At 45.1% G+C, this 15039-nt stretch overlaps 2 protein-coding genes across 6 annotated transcripts in view; both read left to right on the plus strand.

Annotated features, from left to right (window-relative positions):
- Window positions 1-15039, plus strand: part of TP53BP2 (tumor protein p53 binding protein 2) — a 77083-nt gene that overhangs the window by 51700 nt on the left and 10344 nt on the right. For all 4 annotated transcript variants that reach the window (XM_073338762.1, XM_073338763.1, XM_073338765.1 and 1 more), the window contains 2 exons: window positions 2750-2916; window positions 12697-12896. In XM_073338762.1, coding sequence (XP_073194863.1) covers window positions 2750-2916; window positions 12697-12896 — 367 coding nt within the window. The remainder of the gene's footprint in view (window positions 1-2749; window positions 2917-12696; window positions 12897-15039) is intronic.
- LOC140909455 (uncharacterized) lies at window positions 2923-9330 on the plus strand. Of its 2 annotated transcripts, none has more exons than XM_073338769.1 (2): window positions 2923-8040; window positions 9224-9330. In XM_073338769.1, exons 1-2 carry the CDS (start codon window positions 6170-6172, stop codon window positions 9243-9245), a joined length of 1893 nt encoding a protein of 630 aa, XP_073194870.1. In that variant the 5' UTR covers window positions 2923-6169; the 3' UTR covers window positions 9246-9330. The 2 variants fall into 2 exon arrangements, with proteins under 2 accessions (XP_073194870.1, XP_073194869.1); XM_073338768.1 differs by having other exon boundaries at window positions 9184-9291.

Consider the following 15039-nt stretch of genomic DNA (forward strand, 5'->3'; position numbering starts at 1 on the left):
TTAGTGTGAAAACCCATTGCCAAAGAACAGCTCCTTTTGGGCTGCCCTGAATTAATCTTATGGGAGTGTGACTCTCGAACTTGGCACCCTACTTTTTGTACAGCAAACTGGAGCTGGAAGCATTCCCTCCATGAAGCTCTGAGTTCTGGACAGGTGGGATTTCAACTGTTGCAGCACAAGGTGGTCTTATTGAAAGAGAATGGAGCGTGAGAATTATTAACTCCAGTGTAAACAAAGTGCTGGAATATTACAGAGCTAATTAGTGATGCTTTTCCTGCTGGAGAACCTGGTTGGTGAGGTGTCAAGTAAGGATATAGACAGGGTGAAAATATGGCCTGTTGATGAAGCCCTGCAGCGTAAGCTTCTGAACCTCTGCTAGATCAGTTTTCCTCACTCAGTTTGGCCACCACCTTGAGTGGGACAGAGGAGGAAGAAGGGCGTAACCCACAATGGAGAAGTTTGGAGGACAGAAAATCCTGAGGTTGAAGAGGACGTGGCTCAAAAAGACCCTGACTATAATGCTTCTGGCTTATAGTCAGTAGCTATAGTAATGCTATACTTGGTGTAGAAAACTTGTTCTTGTTTGGGTTTTATTTTGTTTGAAAATTAATATTTGAATCCTGCTGGGGTGGAAACAACTCTCAAGGAGAATCTGTGTTTTTTCAAGTGAACATTGCAAGCTATCTTGACTTTACTAAAGTTTTCGATACTGTCTTGCATGACCTTCTCATAAACAAACTAGGGAAATGCAACCTAGATGGAGCTACTATAAGGTGGCTGCAAAACTGGTTCGAAAACTGTTCCCAGAGAGTAGTTATCAGTGGTTCACAGTCATGCTAGGAAGGCATAACGAGGGGTGTCCTGCAGGGATCAGTTCTGGGTCCAGGTCTGTTCAATATCTTCATCAATGATTTAGATAATGGTATAGAGAGTACGCTTATAAAGTTTGTGGACTATACCAAGCTGGGAGGATAGGATTAAATTCAAAATGATCTGGACAAACTTGAGAAATGGTCTATAGTAAATAGGATGAAATTCAATAAGGACAAATGCAAAGTCCTCCATTTAGAAAGGAACAATCAGTTGCACACATACAAAATGGGAAATGACTGCGTAGGAAGGAGTACTGTAGAAAGGGATCTGGGAGTCAGTGGATCACAAGCTAAATATGAGTCAACCGTATAACGCTGTTGCAAAAAAAAGTGATTCTGGATGTATTAGCAGGAGCATTATAAGCAAAAAACGAGAAGTAATCCTTCCGCTCTACTCTGTCCTGATTAGGCCTCAACTGGAGTATTGTATCCAGTTCTGGGTGCCACATTTCAGGAAAGATGTGGACAAATTGGAGAGTCCAGAGAAGAGCAACAAAAATGATTAAAGGTCTAGAAAACATGACCTATTGGGTTTGTTTAGTCTGGAAAAGAGAAGACTGAGAGGGGACATGATAGTTTAAGTATGTAAAAGTTGTTACAAGGAGGAAGAAAAATTGTTTTTCTTAACGTCTGAGGATAGGACAAGAAGCAATGGGCTTAAATTGCAGCAAGGGAGGTTTAGATTGGACATTAGGAAAAAATTCCTAACTGTCAGAGTGGTTAAGCACTGGAATAAATTGCCTCGGGAGGTTGTGGAATCTCCATCACTGGAGATTTTTAAGAGCAAGTTAGACAAACTCTTGTCAGGAATGGTCTGCCATGAGTGCAAGGGACTGGACTAGATGACCTCTCAAGGTCCCTTCCAGTCCTATGATTCTATAATTCTTTAAATCTTTTAGCTGAGGCAGCTAATTGTATGAGGAGGAGCTTGTTTGCCCAATTCCAAATGTCCCCTACAAAAGTGAAAACCTACATTTTGCTCACCCTGGCATAGGACAGTGAGTGTATTAGCCTTGCAGACTTGTCAGTCCTCTACTTGAGTGACTGGTTGGGGGAGGGGGGATCTTTCTTGTATCAGACACTGAAGACTTTTTTTTTTTTAGGGGAGAAGAATTTCTTGCTAATAAAGGCCAATGTGACGGCTGCTGGCTTTACCATTGTTTGTTGTACTTCTAATTATATCAAAAGTGCCTAGAACCCAGGATAATAAATCTAAACACACACAATAAAATAATTAGGACCAATGGAAGGCAGGATTTTGTAGTTGTCTGTGTCCTTGAGACATGAATTCAGTAGGATTCTTGAGGTGGCTTTACCTGTCTTAATGAACATTCTTGTAATTTGACAGAGCAGAAAACTAGCATGATTACACTTTCCTGTTGGTAGCCAGATACTGGTAGTTGTGCTGCATCCACTTGGAGGCAACTTGATGTAATCTGGGAAATACAGCTACTGTTGGCTCTAGAAATTCATTGTTTCACATGTGGGGTCTTTACCGATGCAACATCTATTGCTATATCATGCATAAAAGCAGTCTGCCCCAAGAAATCAATGGGTATATCTACACCGCATCTGGGAGCGAGCCTCCTAACCCAAGTACACCAACTCTAGTGCACTATAAGCTGCTGTGAAGACATTGCTTCGACACTGTGACTCGGGCTCTGAAGCTCCTTTCCCCGCAGGCTTCAGAGCCCAGGTTCCAGCCTGAACCACTGCAGCTCTACAGCTACTTTTAGTACCCTAGTGTGAGCCCTGCTAGCACAAGTCTGTCTGCCCGGGTGCGTGGCTCGCTTCCAGATGCAGTGTAGACATACCCAATAAGACACTGAAAAGATGTCTTGAACCTAACAATCACTCTTCCTCTCCCCAATTTGTAGGACCCCTTTACACTGCGCAGCATCTTGCAACAACGTCCAGGTGTGCAAATTCCTAGTGGAATCAGGTGCTGCTGTGTTTGCTATGACCTACAGTGACATGCAGACGGCTGCAGACAAATGTGAAGAAATGGAAGAAGGCTACACCCAGTGCTCTCAGTTTCTGTATGGTATGTGTTCCGAGTTCAGTTCTGAAGAATACCAGCTGCTCCCTGGGGCCTTTCAGTATGTTTTTTGGGTCCGATTACTGAAGTGTGGCGAGCGTGAAATGAACAAGGCCTGCTGAGCAGAGGATACTTTGGTTTAATTGGAGAAGCTGAGTGAGATAACCCAATGGGAAAACCCTCCAAAGACCACGGGGAAAAGTCAGCCTGAATTCACCTATATGTGCTAACTGAAGTGGGTACAGAGTTCTCCTACTTGGGTTGTTAATGTTTGCTGAAAGGCTACTGTGTGTTGGCTTTCACGTGCTAGATTTATTAGAAATGAATATCGGAAGCAAGAAAGTTTTTGTCAAGTTTCTGAGCAGAGGTTTTGTGCTCTAAACTTGATTCCATACTGTTTCCTGTATTCTGTTACCCCATAATTACAATGCAGGATGTTTTTTAAGTCCTGTTCAAATAGTAAGGCTAGAAGGAGTAGCTGTTCAAAAGTACAGCCATCTTTGTCCTTTCTGAACTCTGCACAATATGGGAAATATATTGATCATTGAGGATCCCAAGCTTTTTTAACACATTCGTGTTGAAAGTTCAAATGTATTTTTCTCTTGTCTTCTGTCTACTGATCAGTTAAGGAGTCGACTGTCTTTTTAGAAGTAAGTGTGTGTGTGTGTGTGTGTGTGAGAGAGAGACTGGAGGACAGTAGTAAAAACACAGCTTTTTAGTTATACGTAGAACATAGGCAGTAGTTTGTACAAACTTCTGCAAGCTGCTTAAGCCAGTTGTCTCAAAGTTCCATGTCTATTCAGCTGTCCTCATTGGATTGCGATTGCTAACCAAAGAGTCACTTGGTTCCAAATAGAAAGGTGTTCTTTTGAAAGTAGGGAACCCAACTAAGTAGGATTTAAACTGAAGTCCTTTCAGATAGGCCTCAGGGTGACCTGTAGTGGCAAAATTTTAGGTCACTGTCCGTTTTTACAGAATAAAACTAGCGTCTTTAAGCAAGCAGTAGGACACTGGTTATGTATTTGATGTCTGGTTATTTTTGGACTTCAGAACCTATTAATATGATGTTTCTGGTAATCTACAACAATGATAGTAAGTTCATAAACTGGGAAAATCTGATTCCTGGTGCCAAGGAGTGAGTTCAGAATATTCCTTCCATTTGCCTTTTCACATGTTGCTTTTTAAAGAATGGATGTTGAATTGAAATCTGACCCTCTGGATTCCACAGTAGACGGAGCACAGAAGCCGCATATAAACTGGATGGGTGTATTTAGTGTACTGGACAGCAGTGAAGCAGTTAATATATAGTCCTGAAGAATATTCACCTGATCCATTTTAGCGGCAAAGAAATTACAATACTCGTAAAGCTGCTTCAGCACATCTAGCCAATCTGGGCTGAAAGACTAGAGGCTTAAAGTAGAACTATGATATTACTTATGCTTGTAATCTTATCCCCATTGAGATTTGCTGGCTTTACCATCTTCATTTTAAGAGTAATTTCTACACATGGATAAACTGGGGTCGGGGGGGAAGCAATTAAACAAACCCATGTCCATTACCTGTAAGTTTGTCTCACTGCTAGTGTTCTCATGTTTTGACTTGCAATTCTTTCCTCTCACAACCTAGCTTCTCTTTCTGCCAAATCCTTTGAGATCCTAATCCTGTGTTCGCTATCCCTGCATGTTGCTACAGACCATAACTAAGGTCCACGTGCAACAGGGTCACTTCACTGCAAGGTCAAGTAGATGGTGAAAACGAGGGCCTTAGTCTGAACACAAACCTTTCTTTAGCAGACATTGTTAAGGAATCTTGTGAAAGGTGAAATGGGTTTGGTAGAGTTATATTTGAAAGTTCTGACAAGGAATGGTGAGTCAGTAATACACACACACACACACACACACACACACACACACACACACACACACACACACACACACACACACACGATACTGAGATGTATTAATGTTCTTGCCTGAAGCATGCGCCTATAGCTGTGTAAGGTCAGCCGTGCCCAGAGTGCCCTCCATTGGCAGACCACAGCATGACAGGTGTACCTGCCTCAGTTTCCCTCAGCTTTTCAGACATAGTCCAAAGCATCTTCCCAAGCATAAATATAGCCTTTGGGGTGGAGAGAGGGAGTCACTTATTACAAAAGTCCCATGCACATAAATCCATAACAAAAGTCCCACCCCCATATAATGTAAAATTCCCCTAGCATAGTCCAAACAGTACATGCAACATACAGTCCCAGTGTCCCTCACCACATCCTAGCTCTCTCCAGTGCAGTCCTCTCTTGTCCTTGTACCAGGATAGCTGCCCCAGCCCTTCAAACTGGAGTGCATCCCTGCTCTTCCCATCAGGAACCCCCTTAGCTCTCTGCTGGGAGCCTCCTTGCCAGAGCAGCATCACTCACTCCTCATGACCCTCTCTCTGTTCCTCTGGGACCAGCTGTCTGGCCCTGGAGCTGTCACCAGGTAAACTCCTCCCCTGCCATCAGCCTTTGGTTCCAGCTCTCCAGCTTCGAGCCAGCAAGCAACTGCCTCTGCTCCTCCTCGTGCCATTGGCCCTGGCTCTCTGGTTTGGGGAAGTCAGCCAGCAAAACCTGCTTGGTGCTTTCCCTGCCTTCAGCCTTCCCCCAGGAATCACCTCCGGCTTCCTTCTGGGACCGTCCATGGTCTTCTGGTAGCGGTCACCTGCCTGTCCTGACTAAAGTAGTCTGCTGTGATTCACTGGTACTCTTTCCTAGCTTCCCTTCTGGACTTCCTTTCACTGGGTCCCTCCTGGATCCCAGAGTCTCCCAGTGCTGCCCCACCCTCTTAACTGGGAAATGGGGGCACCTGCTCTGGCACAGGGGAGCCGGGCCTAGCTTGTGGCCAAGCAGAGACAAAAGGGGATTATCTTGTGAATTGCAGGTTTTCTTTGCCTGGAGGCAGGGTACTTAACTCCTGCAGGGAAATTCACAGTCTTCCAACCCAGAGGTTTTTTTTTTTCTTTTCTTCCTAAAAGTAAATAGGGGGTGTGTGTTCTACCCATTTGCTTTTTCTTTGGGCTGGGTAAGCAGGTTTCCAAGTAGTTGGAGGTTTTTTGCTTTAATTTGGGCCCAGAGCAGAGACAAGGGAATTGTCTTTCTGTAGGCTGACAGTCACTATCAGAGAATAGGTATTCTATTCCAGCACAGCAAAATTTTACAGCCACGTTTTGTTTGTTTGTTTATTTCTAAACCTCGGGTGTAAAGTTAGTTAAAAACAGAGAGGTTAGAATGACCAAATCCTCAGCTCGACTACAGCTGGAATTAGCCAAATTTCAGGCTGAGGAAAAACAAAGGGAACATGAAAGACAGATAGAACTCATGCGGCTGGAGAAGGAGGTACAGGAGGCTGCCCACAAGAGGGAAATGGAGGCAAGGAAGCATGTGGAGGAGGAGAAGGAAAAAGAGAGGAAGCATGTGGAGGAGGTGGAGAGGATAAAGGCCCGGCAGAATATACCAACAAACCCTAGCAATCCTTCTCCAGGTACCACTTCCCATCCCAGAAAGTTCCCCACCTACAAGGCAGGTGATGATACTGAGGCCTTCTTAGAAAACTTCAAAAGGGCCTGCCTTGGGTACAACATCTCTACTGACCAATACATGGTAGAGCTGAGGCCGCAGCTCAGTGGACCCTTAGCTGAGGTGGCAGCTGAAATGCCTAGAGAACACATGAACAAGTATGAACTGTTTAAATCCAAGGCGAGAGTCAGAATGGGGATAACACCCGAGCAGTCTCGTCGGAGGTTCAGAGCCCTAAGGTGGAAACCAGACATGTCATTTACCCGACATGCCTACCACATTGTGAAACATTGGGATGCCTGGATATCAGGAGCAAGTGTTGAATCTCCAGTAAATTTGCCCTTCCTAATGCAAATGGAACAATTCTTAAAGGGTGTTCCTGAGGAAATAGAAAGATACATCCTAGATGGGAAACCCAAAACTGTAATCGAGGCAGGAGAGATTGGAGCCAGATGGGTGGAGGTGGCAGAGAAGAAGAAAACTGGTCGCAGTTGGAGCGGAGACCAGAAGGGACCACCCCAGACCACACCCTATTCCCGGGGGCCGCCCAAAGCCCCACCTACCTCCCAAAGAACCCTCCAGACCCCTTATCGTCCCACCACCCCGTTCTCCAGCAACCCTCCTTGCCCCAGTGACCCGTCAGCTGGACGATGTTTTAAGTGTAACGAGCTGGGGCATGTAAAGGCCAACTGCCCCAAGAACCCCAACAGATTACAGTTCATTGCACTGGAATCACACCAGAGGTCCACAGGCCCAGATACCTCCCAGATACCCTTGGAGCGGAGGGAAACTGTGAGTGTGGGCGGAAAGAAGGTCACCGCGTGGAGGGACACCGGAGCACAAGTGTCAGCTATCCATGCTTCCTTAGTGGACCCCAATTTAATCAACCCAGAGATCCAAGTGATGATTCAACCCTTCAAGTCCAACTCTTTCAATTTGCCTACAGCCAAGTTGCCTGTCCAGTACAAGGGCTGGTCAGGAATGTGGACTTTTGCAGTCTATGATGATTATCCCATCCCCATGCTGTTGGGGGAAGACTTGGCCAATCATGTGAAGCAGGCCAAGAGGGTGGGAATGGTCACCCACAGCCAGGCTAAACAAGCCGTGAGGCCTAGCTCTGTTCCGGAAACTTCTATCAGGACCCGGTCAGAGGTGATGGACCCGGACCCCAGGCCAATGTCTGCAACAGCAGTAGTGGATCCAGTCCCAGAACCGGAACCAGCCGAACAACCAACACCAGACCCCGTGTCAGCACTGAATCCAGTACTTGCAACCTCAACACCAGAGGGCCCCACCGAACCTGAACTGGCAACAGCCGATAACTCTACACAAGAGGCTCAGCCGGAGCCTGAATCCCAACATAGTGCACCAGCGGAGAGCGGTTCACAGTCAACAGAAACAGCTCCATCCCCTATATCGCTTCCAGAGGGACCAAGCCTAGGTCCACAATCCAATGAGGAACTGATGTCTCCAGCATCAAGGGAACAGTTCCAGACCGAACAGGAAGCAGTTGAAAGCCTCCAGAGAGCTTGGACGGCGGCACGGAGCAACCCACCGCCTCTCAGCTCTTCTAATCGATCCAGGTTTGTTGTAGAAAGAGGACTTTTATACAGGGAAACTCTTTCTGGGGGACACCAGGAAGACTGGCATCCTCAGAGACAGTTGGTAGTTCCAACTAAATACCGGGCCAAACTCTTGAGCTTAGCCCACGATCACCCTAGTGGCCATGCTGGGGTGAACAGGACCAAAGACCGTTTGTGGGGGGTCATTCCACTGGGAGGGAATGGGCAAGGATGTTTCTACCTATGTCCAGTCTTGTGAGGTGTGCCAAAGAGTGGGAAAACCCCAAGACCAGGTCAAAGCCCCTCTCCAGCCACTCCCCATCATTGAAGTTCCATTTCAGCGAGTAGCTGTGGATATTCTGGGTCCTTTTCCGAAAAAGACAGCCAGAGGAAAGCAGTACATACTGACTTTCATGGATTTTGCCACCCGATGGCCGCAAGCAGTAGCTCTAAGCAACACCCAGGGCTAAAAGTGTGTGCCAGGCACTAGCAGACATTTTTGCCAGGGTAGGTTGGCCCTCCGACATCCTCACAGATGCAGGGACTAATATCCTGGCAGGAACTATGAAAAACCTTTGGGAAGCTCATGGGGTAAATCACTTGGTTGCCACTCCTTACCACCATCAAACAAATGGCATGGTGGAGAAGTTTAATGGAACTTTGGGGGCCATGATACGTAAATTCGTAAATGAGCATTCCAATGATTGGGACCTAGTGTTGCAGCAGTTGCTCTTTGCCTACAGAGCTGTACCACATCCCAGTTTAGGGTTTTCCCCATTTGAACTTGTATATGGCCGTGAGGTTAAGGGGCCATTGCAGTTGGTGAAGCAGCAATGGGAGGGATTTACACCTTCTCCAGGAACTAACATTCTGGACTTTGTAACCAACCTACAAAACACCCTCCGAACCTCTTTAGCCCTTGCTAGAGAAAACTTACAGGATGCTCAAAAAGAGCAAAAAGCCTGGTATGATAAACATGCCAGAGAGCGTTCCTTCAAAGTAGGAGACCAGGTCATGGTCTTAAGGGCGCTCCAGGCCCATAAAATAGAAGCATCATGGGAAGGGCCATTCACGGTCCAGGAGCGCCTGGGAGCTGTTAATTATCTCATAGCATTCCCCACCTCCAACCGGAAGCCTAAGGTGTACCATATTAATTCTCTAAAGCCCTTTTATTCCAGAGAATTAAAGGTTTGTCAGTTTACAGCCCAGGGAGGAGACGATGCTGAGTGGCCCAAAGGTGTCTACTATGAAGGGAAATGTGGTGGTGGTGTGGAAGAGGTGAACCTCTCCATGACCCTTGGGCATATGCAGCGACAGCAGATCCAGGAGCTGTGCACTAGCTACGCGCCAACGTTCTCAGCCACCCCAGGACTGACTGAACGGGCATACCACTCCATTGACACAGGTAATGCTCACCCAATTAGGGTTCAACCTTACCGGGTGTCTCCTCAAGCTAAAACTGCTATAGAACGGGAGATCCAGGATATGTTACATATGGGTGTAATCCACCCCTCTGAAAGTGCATGGGCATCTCCAGTGGTTCTAGTTCCCAAACCAGATGGGGAAATACGTTTTTGCGTGGACTACCGTAAGCTAAATGCTGTAACTCGCCCAGACAACTATCCAATGCCACGCACAGATGAACTATTAGAGAAACTGGGACGGGCCCAGTTCATCTCTACCTTGGACTTAACCAAGGGGTACTGGCAGGTACCGCTAGATGAATCTGCCAAGGAAAGGTCAGCCTTCATCACACATCTCGGGCTGTATGAATTTAATGTACTCCCTTTTGGGCTGCGAAATGCACCCGCCACTTTCCAAAGACTTGTAGATGGTCTCCTAGCGGGATTAGGAGAATATGCAGTCGCCTACCTTGACGATGTGGCCATATTTTCGGATTCCTGGGCAGACCACCTGGAACATCTACAAAAAGTCCTTGAGCGCATAAGGGAGGCAGGACTAACTGTTAAGGCTAAGAAGTGTCAAATAGGCCTAAACAGAGTGACTTACCTTGGACACCAGGTGGGTCAAGGAACTATCAGCCCCCTACAGGCCAAAGTGGATGCTATCCAAAAGTGGCCTGTCCCAAAGTCAAAGAAACAGGTTCAATCCTTCTTAGGCTTGGCTGGTTATTACAGACGATTTATACCGCACTACAGCCAAATCGCTGCCCCACTGACAGACCTAACCAAAAAGAAACAGCCAAATGCTGTTCAGTGGACCGAAAAGTGTCAGAAGGCCTTTAACAAGCTTAAAGAGACACTCATGTCTGACCCTGTACTAAGGGCCCCAGACTTTGACAAACCATTCCTAGTAACCACAGATGCGTCCGAGCGTGGTGTGGGAGCAGTTTTAATGCAGAAAGGACCTGATCAAGAATTCCACCCTGTAGTGTTTCTCAGCAAAAAACTGTCTGAGAGGGAAAGCAACTGGTCAGTCACTGAAAAAGAATGTTACGCCATTGTCTACGCTCTGGAAAAGCTACGCCCATATGTTTGGGGACGGCGTTTCCACCTGCAAACCGACCATGCTGCACTGAAGTGGCTTCACACCGTCAAGGAAACTAACAAAAAACTTCTTCGGTGGAGTTTAGCTCTCCAAGATTTTGATTTCGACGTCCAACACATCTCAGGAGCTTCTAACAAAGTGGCTGATGCACTCTCCCGTGAAAGTTTCCCAGAATCAACTGGTTAAAATCGTCCTTGAGATGTGGAAAATATTGTTAGTCTTTATGTACTTGGTAGTATATTTAGAGATGCATGTGTCTTATTAACTCTGTTTTTCCTAGAGCTCCAGGAAGAAATCCCAGCCAGTGTTTCACCCTAGCTGAGATTTGGGGGGCGTGTCATAAATATAAAGGGAAGGGTAAACCCCTTTGAAATCCCTCCTGGCCAGGGGAAAGCTCCTCTCACCTGTAAAGGGTTAAGAAGCTAAAGGTAACCTCGCTGGCACCTGACCAAAATGACCAATGAGGAGACAAGATACTTTCAAAAGCTGGGAGGAGGGGGAGAAACAAAGGGTCTGTGTGTCTGTCGGTGGGTCTGTCTATATGCTGGTCTTTACCGGGGATAGACCAGGAATGGAGTCTTAGAACTTTTAGTAAGTAATCTAGCTAGGTATGTGTTAGATTATGATTTCTTTAAATGGCTGAGAAAAGAATTGTGCTGAATAGAATAACTATTTCTGTCTGTGTACCTTTTTTGTAACTTAAGGTTTTGCCTAGAGGGGTTCTCTATGTTTTTGAATCTAATTACCCTGGAAGATATCTACCATCCTGATTTTACAGGGGGGATTTCTTTATTTCTATTTACTTCTATTTTTTATTAAAAGTCTTCTTGTAAAAAACTGAATGCTTTTTCATTGTTCTCAGATCCAAGGGTTTGGGTCTGTGGTCACCTATGCAAATTGGTGAGGCTTTTTATTCCAACATTTCCCAGGAAAGGGGGGGTGCAAGTGTTGGGAGGATTGTTCATTGTTCTTAAGATCCAAGGGTCTGGGTCTGTAGTCACCTAGGCAAATTGGTGAGGCTTTTTACCAAACCTTGTCCAGGAAGTGGGGTGCAAGGTTTTGGGAAGTATTTTGGGGGGAAGGACGCGTCCAAACAGCTCTTCCCCAGTAACCAGTATTAGTTTGGTGGTGGTAGCGGCCAGTCCAAGGACAACGGGGGTAATATTTTGTACCTTGGGGAAGTTTTGACCTAAGCTGGTAAAGATAAGCTTAGGAGGTTTTTTCATGCAGGTCCCCACATCTGTACCCTAGAGTTCAGAGTGGGGGAGGAACCTTGACACTGGGGTCTGGTTTATTACGTTTTTAAAAAGGAATTCAACCCTTCACCCTTGTATTCAAGCTCCCCACATCTTTTTGTCAGGGCTTCTGTGTAATCATGCTCCTGAGGTCCTGTCCCAGCTGCCTCTATGCCAGGAGCTCTGCTGGCCCTTCTCTGACATCCTGGCTCTACCCCAGTCAAACTGCCCCGCAGATTGCTGCAGAGAGACCCACACCAGCTCTTTCCTAGTCCCTGCTCTCTGAAATGTGCCTAGAGCTCATATCGTCACTGGAGTAGTCACCTGATTCCCATGTCACCTGTCTCTTCCCAGGTCATGTGATCTTTCATCATCTGCTTCACCATTCCTATCTGGGGGAACTTTGCTACCAGAATTCCATCTTTTCAAGGGCCAACAGGCACACTGGTTGTTCCTGTTCAAACACTGTAGGAAGCAATGGCTCTTTACATAAGCACTATTTTTTTAAGGAATACCTATTTTTGGACACTAGAGGTGTGTTGACTGAAACTACATAACCTGGATTATTGATGTTTGGTTTTTTTTGTTTAATGTTAAAATTAGTCTCCCGCCCCCCCTTTTGTTTTTTGACTTGCCCATTTCTTGGACTTGTCTATTCTATCTAGCTAATGCTTCTTGAGCATAATGTAAGTAGGCAATTACATATGTTTGAAATTGCCTGAAGTTTTCTAATGCGTCTTACTCCTTTAATAGTTTTCCAGGAACATGTTATTTGGTTGCTGATAACTAGGTAGCTAACTTGATAGGAGTCATGACTTTCTTGTGCACATCCCTTGTTTGGCTGTCAGATATGGTACAACAGTTATTCCCAAGTGACCATGACATTGAGATCCAATTTAGGTTGAGCTGCTTTGTTCTGTCTTTCATGTTCCAGGAGTGCAGGAGAAAATGGGGATAATGAACAAAGGGGTGATCTACGCACTCTGGGATTATGACGCACAGAATGATGATGAGTTGCCCATGAAAGAAGGAGACTGCATGACAATACTACGCCGGGAAGATGAAGATGAAATTGAGTGGTGGTGGGCACGGCTAAATGACAAGGAAGGATACATACCACGCAACCTGCTTGGGGTGAGTTGCTCTTGATACTTAGTTAGTCATGTGATCACTGAAATACAAACTACATGTATGGAAAAGCAGTCATGTAACCGATACGTCAGTGTTGATTCTACATGCACATACAATCTTTTTTTACCAACTCAAAAAAGATAATTACTAATTTGCAACTGAACAGGTGACTTACACTTGAAGCTCCATTTTGACCAAAGGTTTTTCGGTTGCTATGGGGAAAGCAGGAGTTAGTGTTTTCTTTTCCAGAGTGATACTCTCTGGAAAAGGGCATCTCAAATACAGCCATTTTATTAAGCATAGTCAACTGCAAATCTGACACTTGGTTTAAGGGTGTGGTCTATTTCTGCTCCCAGGAAGATCACTTATGGTGAGCCACCAGCCCTCCTACCTATACTCTAAATGCGCATCTTGCATCTTCCCCTTTAATTATCCCTGGAGCGATCTCATAGGAAGGGGCATGCCACAATATTCTAGTTAAAATAGTTCCAGTCTGGAAGAGAGAGATCATGCTGTCAAAAAAGCAAGACCTGTAAAGATTCTTATTGTCCTCCTTGTATTATTCAGTTAGTGTCAGCTGTCATGAAATCTCTTCTAGAAGCAGAAGAAAACAAATGACAATTCTCTAAGCACTGAAACTTCAGTAAATTATCTTTTAATCCGTACATTGACAATTTAAGCCTTGCAGCATGCAATTTGAGAAGTATTGTTCTAATAAGAAATTGTCAGGTTGATGAGAATGAGATGTCGGTCCTGGGATGTGATTCACACATTTGCCTCCTGTAGATCAGAGGTGCCTCCATTCTTATCAGTCTCTGCCTTCTAGGTTAACTTGTTTCCCCAAATGTATTCTATGTTTTGAGGCTGGAAAAATACTACTTATAATTCTCTGCTGGTGCAGCAATTGTTGTATAAATGGAAGCATATCACAGAAATCCATGTTAAAGTGAGTGGTGCTGGTGATTTCATCCCACTCTGTTCTATTCTTTACAACATTTGTTAATGGGGAAATGGGGCAGATCTCTTTGAAACACATTTTCGTCTCTCCCTTCTCCCCCAGATTCCCAGAAATCTGTAGCAGATGGACACTTCTGTCTCTTCATTTAAAACTTCTCCCCATTAAGCTTTTCATCCATGTCCAGTATCCCTGCTACAGGAGATAATCCTTCAGTGCTGGCAGAACCTCTTAACTGCTCTGAATTTCAGCTGATTGATGCTTCAAAGAGGCTGTACCTCATACAGATAATCCATGCACACAAGCTGGCTAGGATTTCCAGAGGGAGTTTCACAAATGGATGGAAATGAAGACTGGATTCCTATGTCTTTCAGGACAGGCCTACTCATAATGTTTTAAAGTCTTCCTGACGTACCTCTTCTGCTTGGTCTAGTATTTTTTAGGAATATCTCTTCATGCTTCCAGTCTTTTCTCAAACAGCATTAATGCCTTGGAATCTGAAGGCTGCGTTTGTGGCAAACAGCCATAAAGGAAAAAGTCTGGTTATTACTGAATTTCCTGTTAGGCATCTCTTCCCCACCCCCACCCCCCAAGCGTGTGTGTGTGTGTTTACATTAAGATTTACATCAAAATAGCTCTCAATGGATAAAAAGCTTTTTACCTCAGTGTAGCTAATCTAACCTGGTGTTTGCTTTGACTGACTACATTGAAGTTAAACACACAGTTCCCTGTCTCCACTAAGATCTTACAGAGAGATAGCTATCTCGAAGTAAAAATGCACTTTTACCTTTGAAGACATAGCCTCCGAAAGGTAGAGTTCTGGAGTACAGGGTAACTAATGTTGCTGATCAAGCTTCGCTTTGCTCTTATACCAGTAGGAGTGGCCCTTCATATTATACGGTCACCTGGCAAAACACTCTTTTTTGCCAAACAGTGTTTCAACAAAACAGTTGAGGATTTAATTTCTTGGCTGTGGTGTTCCTTTCCTACCATCCCATTCAGTGTTTGTTTAAAATGGGCTAAAGGAGAGAGGGATTTTATTTCAGCTACTGGTGAATGGAAGGGGAAGGAAGGAGACTAGTTTTTTCTTCATCCGTTCTAAAATCATTTTACTCTTCTGGTGTGTTTTTCAAGGGGTAGAAGGGAGTGGGTGTGAGATTGGGTTTTGTAGCGGTTAGGGGAGATCCTTCC

Source organism: Lepidochelys kempii, chromosome 3, assembly GCF_965140265.1.
Source record: "Lepidochelys kempii isolate rLepKem1 chromosome 3, rLepKem1.hap2, whole genome shotgun sequence".
Taxonomy (NCBI): Eukaryota; Metazoa; Chordata; order Testudines; family Cheloniidae; genus Lepidochelys; species Lepidochelys kempii.